The sequence below is a fragment of the Natator depressus genome, chromosome 5, assembly GCF_965152275.1.
Source record: "Natator depressus isolate rNatDep1 chromosome 5, rNatDep2.hap1, whole genome shotgun sequence".
Lineage (NCBI taxonomy): Eukaryota > Metazoa > Chordata > Testudines > Cheloniidae > Natator > Natator depressus.
The window spans coordinates 127,193,408-127,209,814 of NC_134238.1; the positions used below are offsets into that span (position 1 = coordinate 127,193,408).

The 16,407-nt window shown below is 43.2% G+C and overlaps 1 protein-coding gene across 4 annotated transcripts in view; it reads left to right on the top strand.

Annotated features, from left to right (window-relative positions):
• PIGG (phosphatidylinositol glycan anchor biosynthesis class G (EMM blood group)) overlaps positions 1 to 16,407 on the top strand; it is a 166,713-nt gene that overhangs the window by 144,728 nt on the left and 5,578 nt on the right. The window contains exon 13 of one of the 4 annotated variants that reach the window (XM_074953613.1): positions 4,824 to 4,902. The exons of the other annotated variants lie outside the window; for them this stretch is intronic. Coding sequence (XP_074809714.1) covers positions 4,824 to 4,902 — 79 coding nt within the window. The remainder of the gene's footprint in view (positions 1 to 4,823; positions 4,903 to 16,407) is intronic. 4 annotated transcript variants of the gene reach the window in all.

Here is a 16,407-nt window from a genome sequence, read left to right on the forward strand (position 1 = left end):
GAGTCAAACAACACGGCTGGGGTAGTGGTGGCTGAACCCCCTAAAATGGCATGCAGCTCATCATAGAAGCGGCATGTTTGGGGCTCTGACCCGGAGTGGCCGTTCGCCTCTCTGGTTTTCTGGTAGGCTTGCCTCAGCTCCTTAAGTTTCACGCGGCACTGCTTCGGGTCCCTGTTATGGCCTCTGTCCTTCATGCCCTGGGAGATTTTGACAAAGGTTTTGGCATTTCGAAAACTGGAACGGAGTTCTGATAGCACGGATTCCTCTCCCCATACAGCGATCAGATCCCGTACCTCTCGTTCAGTCCATGCTGGAGCTCTTTTGCGATTCTGGGACTCCATCATGGTCACCTCTGCTGATGAGCTCTGCATGGTCACCTGCAGCTTGCCACGCTGGCCAAACAGGAAATGAGATTCAAACGTTTGCGGTTCTTTTCCTGTCTACCTGGCCAGTGCATCTGAGTTGAGAGTGCTGTCCAGAGCGGTCACAATGGAGCACTCTGGGATAGCTCCCAGAGGCCAATACCGTCGAATTGTGTCCACAGTACCCCAAATTCGACCCGGCAAGGCCGATTTAAGCACTAATCCACTTGTCAGGGGTGGAGTAAGGAAATCGATTTTAAGAGCCCTTTAAGTCGAAATAAAGGGCTTCATCGTGTGGACGGGTGCAGGTTTACATCGATTTAACCCTGCTAAATTCGACCTAAAGTCCTAGTGTAGACCAGGGCTTCGTTACATTATTGCCATTGAATAATAAATATGACAGTCTTCTAAATAAAGATGCTCATGTAAGAGGAGCCTTTATACCACAATGTTAGATGAAGATATGAAAAGTTTTGTATAACAGGTATTTATTCATTTTGGGGTGGGGGTGGAGGGGAAAGAATCCTGACAATGGTACTGATCTGTTACTAGGTGGAATTATCAATAATAATGCAGAAAAGGCAGAGGTGTTCAATACATATTTCAGTTCTGTATTTGGGGAAAAAAACGATGACAATCTCATTGCACGGTGATAACACTTTTTAATTCCACTATATCTCTGAAGGATGTTAAACAGAAGCTGCTACGGTTCAACATTTTTAAAATCAGTAGGTTCAGATAACTTGGATCCCAGAGTTTTAAAAGAGCTGGCTGAGGTGCTCGCTGGACCATTAATGTTTATTTTCAATAAGTTTTGAAGCAATGGGGAAGTTCCAGAAGAAATGTTCTGCCAGTTTTTAAAAAGGGTAAATGGGATGACCTGAATAATTATAGGCCTGTCAGCCTGGCATTGATCCCAAGCAAGATAATGGGGTGGCTGATACGAGACTTGATTAATCAAGAATTAAAGGAGGATAATTTAATTAATGCAAATCAACATGGGATTTATGGAAAATAGACCCCGTCAAACTAACTTTGATATTTCTTTGTTTGATGAGATTACAAGTTTGGTTGGTTGGTTAGTGTTGACTTCTGTTACTAAGACTTTTGTAAGGCATTTGACATGATAGTTTGATTAAAAAAAGAGTAGATTTAAAAACTGGCTAACTGATAGGTCTCAAATGCAATTGTAAATAGGGAATCCTCATTGAGCAGGTGTGTTTCCAGGGGGGTCCTGCAGGGATAAGTTCTTGACCCTATGCTATTTAACATTTTTAGCAGTGACCTGGAAAATACACATACAATCATAACTGATAAAGTTTGCAGCAGACAGACAACTTGGTAAGCTGGACGCAAGCAAACAATGTGTGTTTTAATACAACTAACTGTAAATGTATACATCAAGGAATAAAGAATCTGGACCACACTTATGGAATGGAGGACTCTGAAAAAGATTTGGGGGTCATGGTGGATAATCAGAGAACATGAGCTCCCAATGTGATGCTGTGGCCAAAAGAGCTAATGTGATACTTGGATGTATAAACAGGATCTCAAATAGCAGTAAAGAGGTTATTTTACTTCTGTGCAGTACAGACCGGTTTACGTGCGAATCCGCTTAACGCGCGGTAGTGCCATGCCTCCCAGTGCTACCTATTTAACATGCGAGACTCATTAGTACAGGAACTTGCTGTGCAGAGCTACAGATTTGCTCACTAACTCAGTGACATAGAAATCAACAGGAAGTGCAGAGCGGAAATGTGTTGTGTACATCTTTACCAATATTGTTTACCAATATTGTCACACTGGAGAGATATAGAATATATAGTAGTTATATAGTAATATATACTACATTAGAAAATTTTAATGGTAGGCTTAATATAATAGCAGAGGGCAAGCATCAGCATTCCTACACTGTAGAAGAAAAGCTAGCTGCAATAGATAAATAGCAGAGAAACCCAGGCCAAAGTTTCAAAAGATATTGGGATTACCGAATCTACTCTCCAGGGATGGCTAAAAAACGAATCTAAACTGAATGGCTTTATACAAAATATTGATTCTGCCACGGGACTTAAGTGAAAACATGTGCGCTATTCAGCAAAACCACAATAGACAAAGCCATGCGCACGTGGTTTGCTCAGGAAAGGCCGAAAGGAATGCCGCTAAGTGGGCCAATTCTTCAAGCCTAAGCAACAGAATTTGGAAATTTAAGGGGGGGGGGGGTGTGTGTGTGTGTGTGTGTGTGTGAATCATTCCAAGCCAGCAAGGGGTTTATAAGGAGTTTTAAAAAGTGTCATGGCATAGTGCAGGTATTGATTTCTGGAGAAAGCCGATCAGCCGATGAATCAGCTGCAAACGCGTTTCCCGCCGAGTTAAAATCTATTTTACAAAATGAAGACTACCATGAAGAACAACTTTATAATTGTGATGAAACAGCTTTATTTGCAAAACTGCTACCTGTTAAGACTTTAGCCTTTAATGATACACAGAAAACAGCTGGATTTAAAAAGATAAAAGATCGTGTGACTCTTCTTTTTTGTAGTAATAAGACGGGCAGCCATAAGCTTGCCCCTCTTTTCATTGGCCACTTTCATAACCCTCGCTGCTTTAATCACCTCAGTAGAGCCAAACTGCCAGTAATATACACTAACAGCAAAAATGCTTGGACGACGAGACACATTTTCGACAACTGGTTCCACAACAGCTTTGTTCCAGCTGTTCGTAAGCATCTGCAGTTGAAGAAACTCGAAGCCAAAGCACTTTTGCTATTTGACAATAGTCCAGCCCATCCTCCAGCCGAATCACTGGTATCGAGGGATGGAAAAATTCGAGTGCTATACCTACCATTCAACACAACATCAAACATTCAACCTTTAGATCAGGGTATTATTCAGAATATTAAAAACAATTATCGACGGGAGCTGATTTCGGTGATAGTGTCATGCACGTCTTCAGGCATTTCCGAATTCCCGAAACAGTTAAACATGAAGGAAATTATTTATTTAGTTAAAAAAGTTTGGGACGGAGTAAAACAAAAGTCCATTGAAAACTGCTGGATGAAGGCTCTCGGTGATGCCTTTTCTATCAAAGACGGCTCAGACTTGGAAAACGCCAGCAGTGGCACCTATTCAGAGCCAGACTTTCAGGGATTTTCGGAAGACATCCTACAAACACGCACGCAGGCAAAAGAGGATAAAGGTAAACTTTTCTTTCAAATGATAAAAGATTTTAGTTTTGATACATCACCGGAAATCCTTACCGAGTGGCTGGAGATGGATGAAGATTGCCAGACTTCAGAATTTCTGTCCTAGGAAGAAATATTAACGGGCTGCGAGGCTATGTCGGACCGCGAAAGTGATGGCGATGACGACGACGAGGATGTTGTTGAAAAGGTCAAAATTTTGCCCACAGAAGCCCTTACTGTTGTAAGATTTATGGAGGAGCAAAATCTGGAAAATATCGAAATCATTCATCTGTGGCGAATGACAGACTTCATAAGAAAAAAAAAGAATGCGAGCCAGAAAGAGAGCAGAAAATAATGGCTTTTTTTCTAAGTGAATCAGACACTTTTTAGAGCCAAGGACTACTGTATATATCATTGTGGACTCTTGGTACATGTAATATATATAGTCTGTGCTAATAATTTTTTAAATTGATTCTTGTTGATTTGATTCTAACGGGAAACCTTTCTTTCGCGACATGTCTTACACATTTTTAGCTTAAACTGGTATGTGTGTGTGTGTGTGTGTGTGCGCGCGTATGTGTATGTGTATATATATATATAGGTATCTTAAGATATTTCAGCATGGCCCTCTTAACCTGTGGTCCATTAACACGCGGTCGTGACGGCTTGACTCCTGACATCTGTGCGTAAATGGGTCTGTACTGTATTTGGCACTGGTACAACTGCTGCTGGAATACTGTTTCTAGTTCTGGTGCCCGTAATTCAAGAAGAATGTTAATAAATTGGGGAGGGTTCAGAGAAGAGCCACAAGAATGATTAAAGAATTAGAAAACATGCCTTATAGGGATAGACTCAAGGAGCTCAGTCTATTCAGATTAACAAAGAGAAGGTTATGTGGTGACTTGAGTACAGTCTAAGTACCTACAGGGGGAACAGATATGTAATAATGGTCTCTTCAGTCCAACAGAGACAGGTATAACATGATTCAGTAGCTGGAAGTTGAAGCTAGACCAATTCAGACAGGAAGTGTAAATTTTTGACAGTGATGGTAATTAACCATTGGAACAGTTTACCAAAGGTCATGGTGGACTCTCCATCACTGACCATTTTTAAATCACCACTGGATGTTTTTCCAAAGGATATGCTCTAGGAGTTTGCAGTTGGAGGGGGAATGTTGTATAGCTTGTGTTATACAAGGAGGTCGTACCAGATGGCTACAATCATCCGTTCGACCTTGGAATCTATAATACATGAACATTAACTTTTTTTTCTTTTAACAGGAATTCAGCAGCAATGGGTCATGGCTGTTTCTGCTATGCACTGATATGTTCTGTTCCAGTCACAGTCTACATAATTTTGGTAACAGGTCTACGGTACCACTTGTTCATATGGAGTGTGTTCTCACCTAAACTTCTTTATGAGGGAATGCGTGTGTTCATCACAGCTGCTGTTTGCATGTTCTTTACAGCCATGGATCAGAACCGGTCTCAGAAAATCCATGACTGAAAGTGAATGTATCGTTCCAAAGTCTGTCATTACAGTACTAGCTGTTTAGACTGGAGTCATATAATGAAAATAATAGTTTTAAAATTATCCTGTGAAATGTAATTATCTTTTGTTTGTTGGAAATCATATGTTATACAAGGCTTGTTTTATTTAAATAGGTTTGTTTCAAAATGTTTAATTTGAGTAAACCCACCTTTTCATCATTAGTTACAGCTCCCTTATTCTGTATCAGTTATTTCAGAACTCAGATCTTTACCATCTTCACCAGTGCAGCCATTACCATCTGATTTAGTGAGGCTTCAAATATTAAGAACTTCCTTAGCAATGAAATCTTATTGGTGTTTTGTCATTGTTGGTCATGGACTTGCAACTCATTGCCTTCAATGTTAAAGGCCTGATCCAGCCCCCATTCTGGTCAATGGGAGATGTATCAGGCCTTAAATGGGGACGCGCTTGACTGTCCTCATTCAACTAAGTGAAAACTGTGCTCATTAAGTTTAGATTTCTTCAGTTATTCTAAAATTGCTGGTTTTGGGAACAGTCTTTATATAGCTACTTTTAGCTAGACAATAAAATATTAATGGTAATTCATTAAAACCACAGTCCCAAAAGCCATTATAAACTGGAATAACATTCTTTTGAAGTAACCTTGTGGATTTTAGTCATAAGATTAAGGTGGGTCTGTAAATTGAAAAATATTTTTCTATTGTGTGGAGCAAATAATAGTCAAATCTTACTTGTTTATGTATATTTGAGGTTGTTAATGGGAAGGTGTCAGGATTCCTTCCCCACTCTGAACTCTAGGGCACAGATGTGGGGACCCGCATGAAAGACCCCCTAAACTTATTCTTACCAGCTTAGGTTAAAAACTTCCCCAAGGTACAAACTTTGCCTTGTCCTTGAACAGTATACTGCCGCCACCACCAAGCATTTTAAACAAAGAACAGGGAAAGAGACCACTTGGAGACATCTTCCCCCAAAATATCCCCCCACCCAAGCCCTACACACCCCCTTTCCTGGGGAGGCTTGAGAATAATATCATAACCAACTGGTTACAAAATGATCAAAGACGCAAACCCCTGGGTCTTGGAACAATGGAAAAATCAGTCTGGTTCTTGAGAAGGATTTTATTTAAAAAAAAGGTAAAAATCATTTCTGTAAAATCAGGATGAAAAATACTTTACAGGGTATTCAGATTCAAACACAGAGGATCCCCCTCTGGGCAAAACCTTAAAGTTACAGAAAACAGGAATATAAACCTCCCTCTTAACACAGGGAAAATTCACATAAGATAAACTAATCTGCCTTGCCTGGCTTACCTATACTGGTAGCAATATTGGAGACTTGGATTAGGATGGGTTGGAGAAGATCATAGAATATCAGGGTTGGAAGGGACTTCAGGAGGTCATCTAGTCCAACCCACTGCTTCAAAGCAGGACTAATCCCCAACTAAATCATCCTAGCCAGGGCTTTGTCAAGCCTGACCTTAAAAACTTCTAAGGAAGGAGATTCCACCACCTCTCTAGGTAACACATTCAGTGCTTCACCACCCTCCCAGTGAAAATGTTTTTCCTAATATCCAACCTAAACCTCCCCCACTGCAACTTGAGACCATTACTCCTCATTCTGTCATCTGGTACCACTGAGAACAGTCTCGATTCATCCTCTTTGGAACCCCCTTTCAGGTAGTTGAAAGCAGCTGTCAAATCCCTCCTCATTCTTCTCTTCTGTAGACTAAACATCCCCAGTTCCCTCAGCCTCTCCTCATAAGTCATGTGTTCCAGTCCCCTAATCATTTTTGTTGCCCTCCACTGGACGTTTTCCAATTTTTCCACATCCTTCTTGTAGTGTGGGGCCCAAAACTGGACACAGTACTCCAGATGAGGCCTCGCCAATGTCGAATAGAGGGGAACGATCACGTCCCTCGATCTGCTGGCTATGCCCCTACTTATACATCCCAAAATGCCATTGGCCTTCTTGGCAACAACGGCACACTGTTGACTCAGTGTGGATGATTTCTGTCTGGCCTCTGTCCCAAGAGAGATCAACCATGATCAAACAAAGAGCACAAACAAAACCCTTCTTCCCCTCCCCCCACAAGATTTGAAAGTATCTTGTCCCCTTATTGGTCCTTTGGGTCAGGTGGCAGCCAGGTTAGCTGAGCTGCTTAACCCTTTACAGGTAACAGGATGTTCCCTCTGGCCAGGAGGGATTTTATAGCACTGTATACAGAAAGGTGGTTACCGTTCCCTTTATATTTATGACAGAAGGTTACTAGGTAAAGGCAATATGTAATGCTAAGCCTACATAGGTAGATATTTTGAGAGTTGAAACCTGACAAATCACTGATATTAAATATTTTCAATTCTATTAAAACATATGTAATTCTATAAACATGAATTCATTGAAATTGCAGATTTGTGTAAATATGTATGCCAGTGCCTAACAGGCTTTTTTAAAATGAGAAATATGTATCTTACGTGCTGTAAATGTATGGTATTAACTTTGCAGTCACCATAATGTGTAATGACAGTTTCCTTCCTTTGGGATTGTCATTGCAAGATAATACAGGATTTCTTGGTGAAACTTACAAGATCTTATATTCTTTAACTGATATTTGTGTTTCCCCTGTACATATTTCACCTTTTCATCAAAACAGTGGATGGGTTATATACAGTAATTGGTCATATACAGTAATTCAGTGTCAGTTTTTCTAGCAGTTTTCTTAATGTCTGCATTTTTTCCAATAAATGCAGTATTCTTTCCCATAGAGGAATGCCATGATTAAGAGTGAGACTTCTGTAATCCTTTCTCCTGAGCTTCACATAATGAATAAGAAGTATTAAGGGCTGACAAAGTAATGAATCTTTTACAGATTCAGAATGCTCAGTTCTAGAACGTGGTGTTGCTTATTACTAAGCATGTATAGTTAGATTTTAACCTGTTTGATTTTCACACATTATGAAAGCATTAGAGCTTTGAGCATTGGAAGGGCCAATACAGGGGCGGGCAAACTTTTTGGCCTGAGGGCCACATCAGGTTTCCAAAATTGTATGGAGGGCCTGTTAGGGGAGGCTGTGCCTCCCCAAACAGCCAGGCGTGGCCCAGCCCCCACCCTATCCACCCCCCCCTGCTTCTTGGCCCCTGATGGCCTCCCTGGGACTCCTGCCCCATCCACCATCCCCTGCTCCCTGACTGCCCCCTACAGCCCCATCCAACTCCTCCTCTCCTTTCTGACTGCCCCCACCCTGGGACCCCAGCCCCAATTCAACCACCCTGTTCCCCACCCTCTGACCGCCCTGACCACACCTCTGACCATCCCTTCCACTCTATCCAACCCCCCCTGCTCCCTACCCCTTACTGCGCTGCCTGGAGCACCGGTGGCTGGCAGCGCTACAGCCGTGCCACCCCGCTGGAGCCAGCCACCCATCGTGCAGCACAGAGCACCGGGTCAGGCCGGGCTCTGCAGCGCAGAAGCTCGCCGCCCAGAGCATTGTGCCGCTGGCGCAGTGAGCTGAGGTGCAGGGGAGGGGGGAACAGTGGGGGAGGGGCTGGGGGCGAGCCTCCTGGGCCAGGAGCTCAGGGGCCAGGCAGGAGGGTCCTGCTGGCTGGATGTGGCCCACGGGCCATAGTTTGCCCACCTCTGGGCTAATAGATTCAGTTTCAAGCACTAAGGTGTCAGATTCCCTACTTATGCTCTGGATGCACTTGTCCGATTCCCTGTGGGCACGTTGTGAGGTTTCAGGCCATGTGGCGCAGTAAATGCACATCTTGCCATTTTCCAAGCTACTATCAAGAAAACAAATCAGTGTTAACTATACTAGATTTAAATATTCTTTCCATATTTTTTAACTCACTCTGGCCTGTGTAGTAACATAGGCACAATCAGTATTGTAGTTTTAGAGGTATATTGATGGGTTTAACAGATGATGTACCCTTTTGGACTGCATCAGTTTGAAAATATATGCTTTTGAGACCTCTAATTCACTCCTGAGGCTGATGGCCAATTTGTTAGGGTTGCTTATAACCTTCATCTCAACTTTCAGACACCCTGAGTTTCAGAAAGAGGCCACATCTATTCTGGTACATGGCATCTCTGTTACCAGAAGGAGCCAACAACCCATTTTAATCACTATAATGCGAATTCTGTGAATGGGCAATCTCAAAATGTTGGCTTTCAGTAACTGGTGTTCAGCTGGAGCAAACTGTATAAGAGACGGATGGTTCTTGAACGTCATTAATTGTGACCTGTGTTAGAGTATTTAGAAAATGAAATTTTGCCCTTTCTTAAATAAAAACGCTTTAACTATGAAGTGATAAATATTGGAAATATTTTGTATTTGTTAAAATGTGTCTCTCACACAGCACAATGAGAATTCTCTTTATACTCAGGTCGAATATTTTTCTGGTTATTTGTTGCTTGGCAACAGCATAGGGATTATTGCCAACTTCTATACTTGGTAAATTCCTGAGCAACACTTCCTAATTTTAGTATAGAATGTAATTACAGGGGCCTAGAGCATCTCTCCCTCCACCCATCAGGCTAACACATAAAGCTATGGAAAGAGAACTGGAGGGGAAGCTGCCTCTGGGGTCTAGCAAATCAATTTAAAATCCTCCACTACAGGAATTATTGGTTGAAATTGTATGGATTGTTCTGCAGGAGGTCAGACTGAATAATCACAGTAGTCCCTTCTTGCCTGAAGATACTAATCTAAGCAATTTATCGTCATATGTTGGGAACTCTTCCTTTGGCCTCCTGGGAAGTGAGATGAAAGAGGACACAGCTGTAATATGGCATGCTCAGTTTGGAAGGATATGATAGTCAACAGCAGTTTGCAAATACAAAGTTTGATTGGACCAGCCCTAACTCCCACAGTTGCATTACTTCTGCACAAAATGGGAGTGTGCAGATCAAACTGGGGGGAAACAGATGGACAACTACTCTACATGTTGCAGTAGGGTGTTTGGGCTTGTCAGGCCTTAGCTGTGAGAGGAGGCATTTTGATCACCCATCCACAGGCACTAACTCTTCCCTTTTGGCTATATGGCAAGAAAACATAGTGGCTTCGGTTTGAGCTGTGGGTCTCACTCAGGGTTTTAAAGTGAAATATTGCAGCTGCGGCGCTTGGCATTGAGTTCCATCAGCATAGACCTGGTGTGGTGAAACGGGGAGCGAGGCCCAAAGCTTGAGCCTGCTGAAGTTTAAACAAGGGGAAGAGGTGCTGCCAATGAATTCAGAAAATATCAAACCATAGATAAATGGTGGTCTTTTCCCTGAGTTCCGGTATTATGGAATCTAGCTGGTAAGAAAAAATTGGTCTCCAGAAGTAGGTTCATTCTATAGGAGAGCTGAATGAGCAGAGTCAGAATGCGGACTGCTTTATGTATCCAGTGTATGCTATTCCTGTCTCAAAACTGCTTCATAATGAACCTTTTCCAGCTTCACCACTTTTTGCTGCACTTGACCTTGGAAGGGTCTGAACAAGAATAATAGAAGCACTTCAACGAGAGACTGAGGTTCTTTTTAAGGAAAAGCAGCTTGAAAAATGACTTGATACTTTTGAATTGGCACCTTGAAGTTCATGAGATTTGTTGCTGTTCAAACGCACAGTATTCGCACAGGTTTGGAGAGCAACTGTCGGGATATCAGTGGAGCAGCCTGGAATCCTTTTCTCATCGTTTTACAGAGATTTGCCTTTGTAGAGGGAAAATAGCATAGCTGCTTTTTCAGATATATTGAGGCAAATGTATTGGAATGATGATTGTGCAGACTTAGTTGTACCAACTTCAAGAAATCTATTAGTGTTCTGACCACAAGACTTTTTCTTGCCAGTACTATAAGCAAATAGCCGGTTTTTGTCCAGCTTTTCTCGGTTCCTATTGAAGATGTGGCACATTAGGTCAATACTCCTTTTTAGTTCAACAGTTCTTGATACTTGCTAGATCAATTTTAAAAACCAATGTTGTGCAATGTCCTCTCCTTCATTTAACTTGCTTGTTTACTCTAAGGCAAATCAGGCTGTCAGTGTTGAAAACCAAATTCCCCCTTTATTTCAGTGGGGCATTCTGCTTAATAACATATGGCATCTGGCTCATTGATTGACATTGAAACTGCGTGAGACATTGAAACAGAAGTCCTAATCTTTACCTATCTTCAGAGATAGCATGTAATCACTAAGTGACAGTTTTGTAAAATGGGATGTGACCCTAAGAACCCCTCAGTGCCACCTGGCAAGGGGGTTACAAGAATATCTTGATCCTGGTATGTACATTCTGGTTACCAAAGAATGTCATGTGAGGTCTTAAATGAAAGCCACGGTCATACCTGTCATTAATATTCTTGTGAAATGTATGTTCAGCTACTGTGTAAGGAGTTATGCCACTGAAAAAGTCTTCCTAAAGTCTGTATCGGGTGGAGTTGACACAATGAAAGCCATATATAGAGAGCCAACTGGGGGATGTGAAGTTCCTCTGGAACTGGGTTTTAGATCGCAATTGGAGATTAGGCAATTGGGTCTAAAACCTGTGACCACTGCCCCCTGTACTTTGGGGTTGGGGCCTGTTTCTCTGGTCAGGGTGAAGGACCTATGTTGATGGTCCACCCTCAAAGAAAAGGTTCCACTAACAGGATGTTTCCTCAGTGGTTTGGGAGGAATTGAGAGACTTTTGCCCTCCCCCATTGAGGACCTGGCCACCAGGTGCCCTCTTCAGAGGCTTTGCTGTCACAGGTCCCCCTGGCTTACAGATGATGCGTGACCTCTGGAGCAAGAGGAAGATGGCTAGATGGATAGGGGCTGGAAATCTCATGCTGAGGCTGATTGGTTGAGGCATAGAAAATTATTGCAATTGGCATTGTGGTTATGCAGGAAGCACCAAAAAAAGTCTTTCCCCTTCGTAATGTGCACTAAATCTTGGACAGAAGATGTTTTAGGTTATAGTGAGTCTGGTCAATCTGGATTTTCTCCCCTCAGTAGCTGGACAGAGTCCTCACCATCCCAAGGAAATGTCATTTTACAGACAAGGTCAAGCTGATTAATGGTGAGTTGTCTGCTTCTGTTGGGGCAGAACAAGGTCTTGAGGGGAAAAAGGCCTTAACTAGTCTGCTACAGTTTCAGCCAGCAATGCTTCCTGAGGTATTGCAGGTGTGAGAACTTCATCCCACAACCAATGCTTTGGATCTGCATCCTCTCCTAGCTGGTGAAAGCAAGTAGGGAAGTGATGGGTCCTTAGCTGGTGCAGAGTGTCATCAAGCAGTGTGTTCTTGAGCACAGACTGCACTAAATCTTCGTTATCCATAGGCAGCCTGCCCTTCGTTAGAGGGAATGGGTGTGATTGTAGAGAAAGTTGTAACAAGACAACTCCCTGTTTCTAGGTGCTTCTGAAGTTCTTGACCCTTGTCAATGTGAATAAAAGTCCTAGCGTCAGTAGGAAGTCTCAGTTGGCCCATGTCCTCCCGGCAGATCCAGTATTTATCTTGGTATAAGATCTGTTGGATCCCTTTAATATTGTTGATCACAAAGTTTTGTTGACTCACCTGCTGACCTTGACTGCTTTTGGTTGGCTTTGTTCTTTCGTTTGAGAGAACACTGGGTAGCTGTGTGGAATAGCTTCTCTTCCTGAAAAGCTGTCTGGTGTGGGACATAACAGGGTGTTATTTCGTTACTCTCCTGTTCAGCATGCACATGGGGCCCGGAGAAGAGTTCGTAAGGAGGTATTGGTTGTGGTGTGTTTCAGAGTGCTGATGACAGCCAAATGTGCACTTCTCATCCACTCATCCACTTTGAAGAAGGATGCAGCTCAGCATCTCAGACAATCTCAAATTGAGATTGGGGCATGGATGCGAGTGTGCTGGCTATAACTCAACCCAGACAAGGTGGAGGGGATGTTGGGGAAAACAGCCTCAGAAGATAGCCAAGATAATATCACTTGTTCTGAAGGAGTGTCTGCCATTGGTCACCAGAGTTTGCAACTTAGAGCAGGTCTACACTACAGCCGGGATTGACACACTGAGATCGATCTACTGGCGGTTGATTTAGCAGGTCTAGTAAAGACTGCAGATCACTCTCCAGTTGACCCCTGTACTCTACTCCAGAGAAGAGTAAGGCTCCCATCAACACCCCTGCAGTGTACACCCTGTGGTAACTCGACCTAAGGTACGTTGACTCCAGCTATGTTATTCATGTAGCTGGAGTTGCGTAGCATAGGTTGACTTACAGAGGTAGTGTAGACATAGCCTTTGTGGTGCTTTTTGCACCCCAGCTATGCTACTGGCTGATCATATTACAGCTGTAACCCTGTCATCTTTATCATCTGCACTTGGCCACGAGGTTGTGACCTCTCTGTTTAGATGCGACCTTGCCACTGTTGTTCACCCCTTCAGCGCCTCAAGGTTAAACTATCGCAATGTGGTCTACCTGTGGTGAACCGGACTGCCATTTTTGGAGACAAAAGCCGGTGCAGAAAGTGGTGCATCTCTTAGTGAGGAGAGCATCTCCCAGAGATCAAATGATGCCTGGGTGCCAGGGTCTGTGCTGGCTCCTTATTGGTCTCCAGGTGGAATTTAAAGGGATGTTTTCCCTAAAAAGCTCTAAACAGCATGGGACCACCAACCTGAGACCACTTTCTTTGCCGTAGTGCAACAGCTGAGGTGAATGGGATTGCTCAAACTGGACGCCCTTCTTAATTAAAAAAAGGGAGTGGGCTGCTGGCAGGACATTCTCTATGAGGGCCTTGGGTCCCCTCTTTGATCTGAAGTAGGCATGCTGCAAAAGCCATTTATTTGGTAGGGTGTTTGGGGAAGGTTGAGGGTCTGTTCCCAGATGTGGTAATGGGATGGGAAGGCATTAGAATTACTGGTTTGGCAAATCTGATTTGTTACCCTTAGTTCAATGCTGCTTGTGAGCTCAGTTTACTCACAACTTGCTAATGTTGCTGGGCAAGGCTGGATTAAGGCATGGACACAATAGGCTCGTGCCTAGGGCTCTGGCTTCTGGAAACATGAGATGACCTCAGAATCTCCACCTGCTTTAAAAACAAACTTCCTACCTCATATGCTTTTGAGGTAAAGCTTGAAAACATGACTAAGTGTAACCAAATCTGCAGAGAACCTGGAACAGTAGACTGGAGATGTATGAACAGCTCCATGTACCTTGATGGGATGTTAAGTCCATGACCCACTGCTGTGGGGTCTTTGCCAACCCTGCCCAGCACAGGTCTCTGCAAGGCAGGAAAGGAAGAGCCCTGCACTCCTGTGCCCCCATCCAAGCAGACACACCCTGGCTGCTGAGGTACATAATAGGCCTGTCTGTCTGCCAACCCTGCTGCTCCAAGGGGACCTCTGCTGCTGCTCCTGATCAATGGGAGTCCCTACTGCCAATCCTGTCGGGGAGGACAGGGCCCATACAGCTGCCCTTGCCTCTTGGGAAGGAACGGGAAGACCCAGGATATTGCCACTTCAAGTACCAATTGGGGCCCTGGTGCAAGGGTTGAAACTCTATAGGTCCTATGCTGCAGTGTGCCTGGGGACCCCAGATTGCCCTCATTGGGCTCTGCTCCTGGGTGGCCATTATGATGTTCGGGTGACTAGAGCTGTTGGTGTCGGTGGGTTCAAAGTTAAACCAATACCATGAATTGAATGAAGTAGCTGAATTCTGTTATAAAACTTCTTGTGTAACTTCATACTGCTGGTAGAATTATTCTTGTTACTAAATGTCATCCGTGTGGTGTTGCAATCAGGCAGCCTTTATGCAGGGGTGGGAGGGGTTATTGTCCCCCTGCTATTCATGTCCTCATTAAATCAAATACTGGACAAGAGTATTGAAGACTTCCCAGCAAGAGATTTGATTGTAAGCAGGATTCTTCTGCTTGTGCCTCTAATGAGGACATTCTGAAATTGGCTAGTTTATTTCCACCTTCTTTCGTAAGTGTAAAAAAAAATCCCTTCCACTGTTTCCCAATCCAGTTCCTACCAATGCCCATGAGACTGCAGCCAAAGAAGCCAAACTTTTAAGTTTCCCATTGGCTCAGAACCTATCAAGTAGCAGACCACCAGTGCAAGCAAATATGAACATACCAGCAGGGAGACTGCAGTATAGTGCACTTTATAGGAACATAGTTGAGGTGATATGCGTCTTTCCTGACTATGAGCGATGGTAAATGGGTACAGAATTGTGTGGCTTGCAAAACACATGCAGCAGGTGAGTTAAGTGAGATAACAGGACTACACTGTAAAGGAAGCAATACTGTCCTCTGTGCTGCTATTCAGCTAGCAAGAAGAATGTTTCAAGGGATGTCCCTTTAAGAGGATGGAATGTTTAAACCAGAAGGTTCTATGCAGTCTGGTTTGGGCAGATAGAGAGCTGGGGAAAGTGCTCTGAGAAGCATAATGACCCTTCAGAAGGGTGTCGGGCGTTATACACATAAAGAACTGTCAGAGGAGCAAGAGGGAAAAGCAAATTATAGAAGGTGAAAGTGAGGTGAACAGGGACAGAGCGAAACAAGAAAATAGCAGTAGGGAGGAAGTGGTTGCTGTTCAGGAAGGTTTTCATCTTGGTTCTCCTAGTGGGCAGGGCCAAGGGAAGAGAGCTCTTAAAAACCATTGCTGCATGTAGGCAAAAATTAAGTTTGAACAAAAAAATGGCAGCATTTTGTGATGCTCTAGTCTGAGAAATAAGTTACCTAGACTGGATGCCCTCGTCAGATACAGGTAAACCAAAACCAGTGCCTACCAGGTTGATTTTCTTCAAGATAGGCTCAATGAGACAGACAACAAGCATTAGCTTTAAAGTGAACGCTGAGATCTGGCAGGCTTACTTGTGTGGACTGGTGTTTTCATCGGATTGATTTTTATTAACTTTTTTAGAAGTACCTATTCAAGGAGTATCCTACATGTTAGTGCTACTTCCAGCAGACCATCTACTTTCCTAACAGAGGGCCCAGCAATCGATTGTATCGGAGATGTGTACGTATAACGCAAACTACAAAACCAATATTGTGTGGTGCACATTTTTAACGTTCTGCACATAAGGAAGGGATCATTGTTGGCTGACAGGATGGAGAGAAGCTATTAAAGTGCTATGTTTGAGAGAGGAAATAACCTATTTTTCCTGGATTTTTCATTTTCTAGCTCTCACACTCAAACCACTGGCAGTGTCTGCAACCTTAACTTTGCCTTAATGTCTTTTGTTGTGTAGTTGTATTGGTGTGGTCTCCAAGTACCATTGTGAGGTAGCCAAGAGGCACTTTACCCTTCTCTGCTTAACAGCATATAGCAATACTACATGATTGTTTAGGACAGGCACTAGAGAAATATACTGTGTCAGGCTGAAACCATAATAATTACAGTACCAGAGTTCA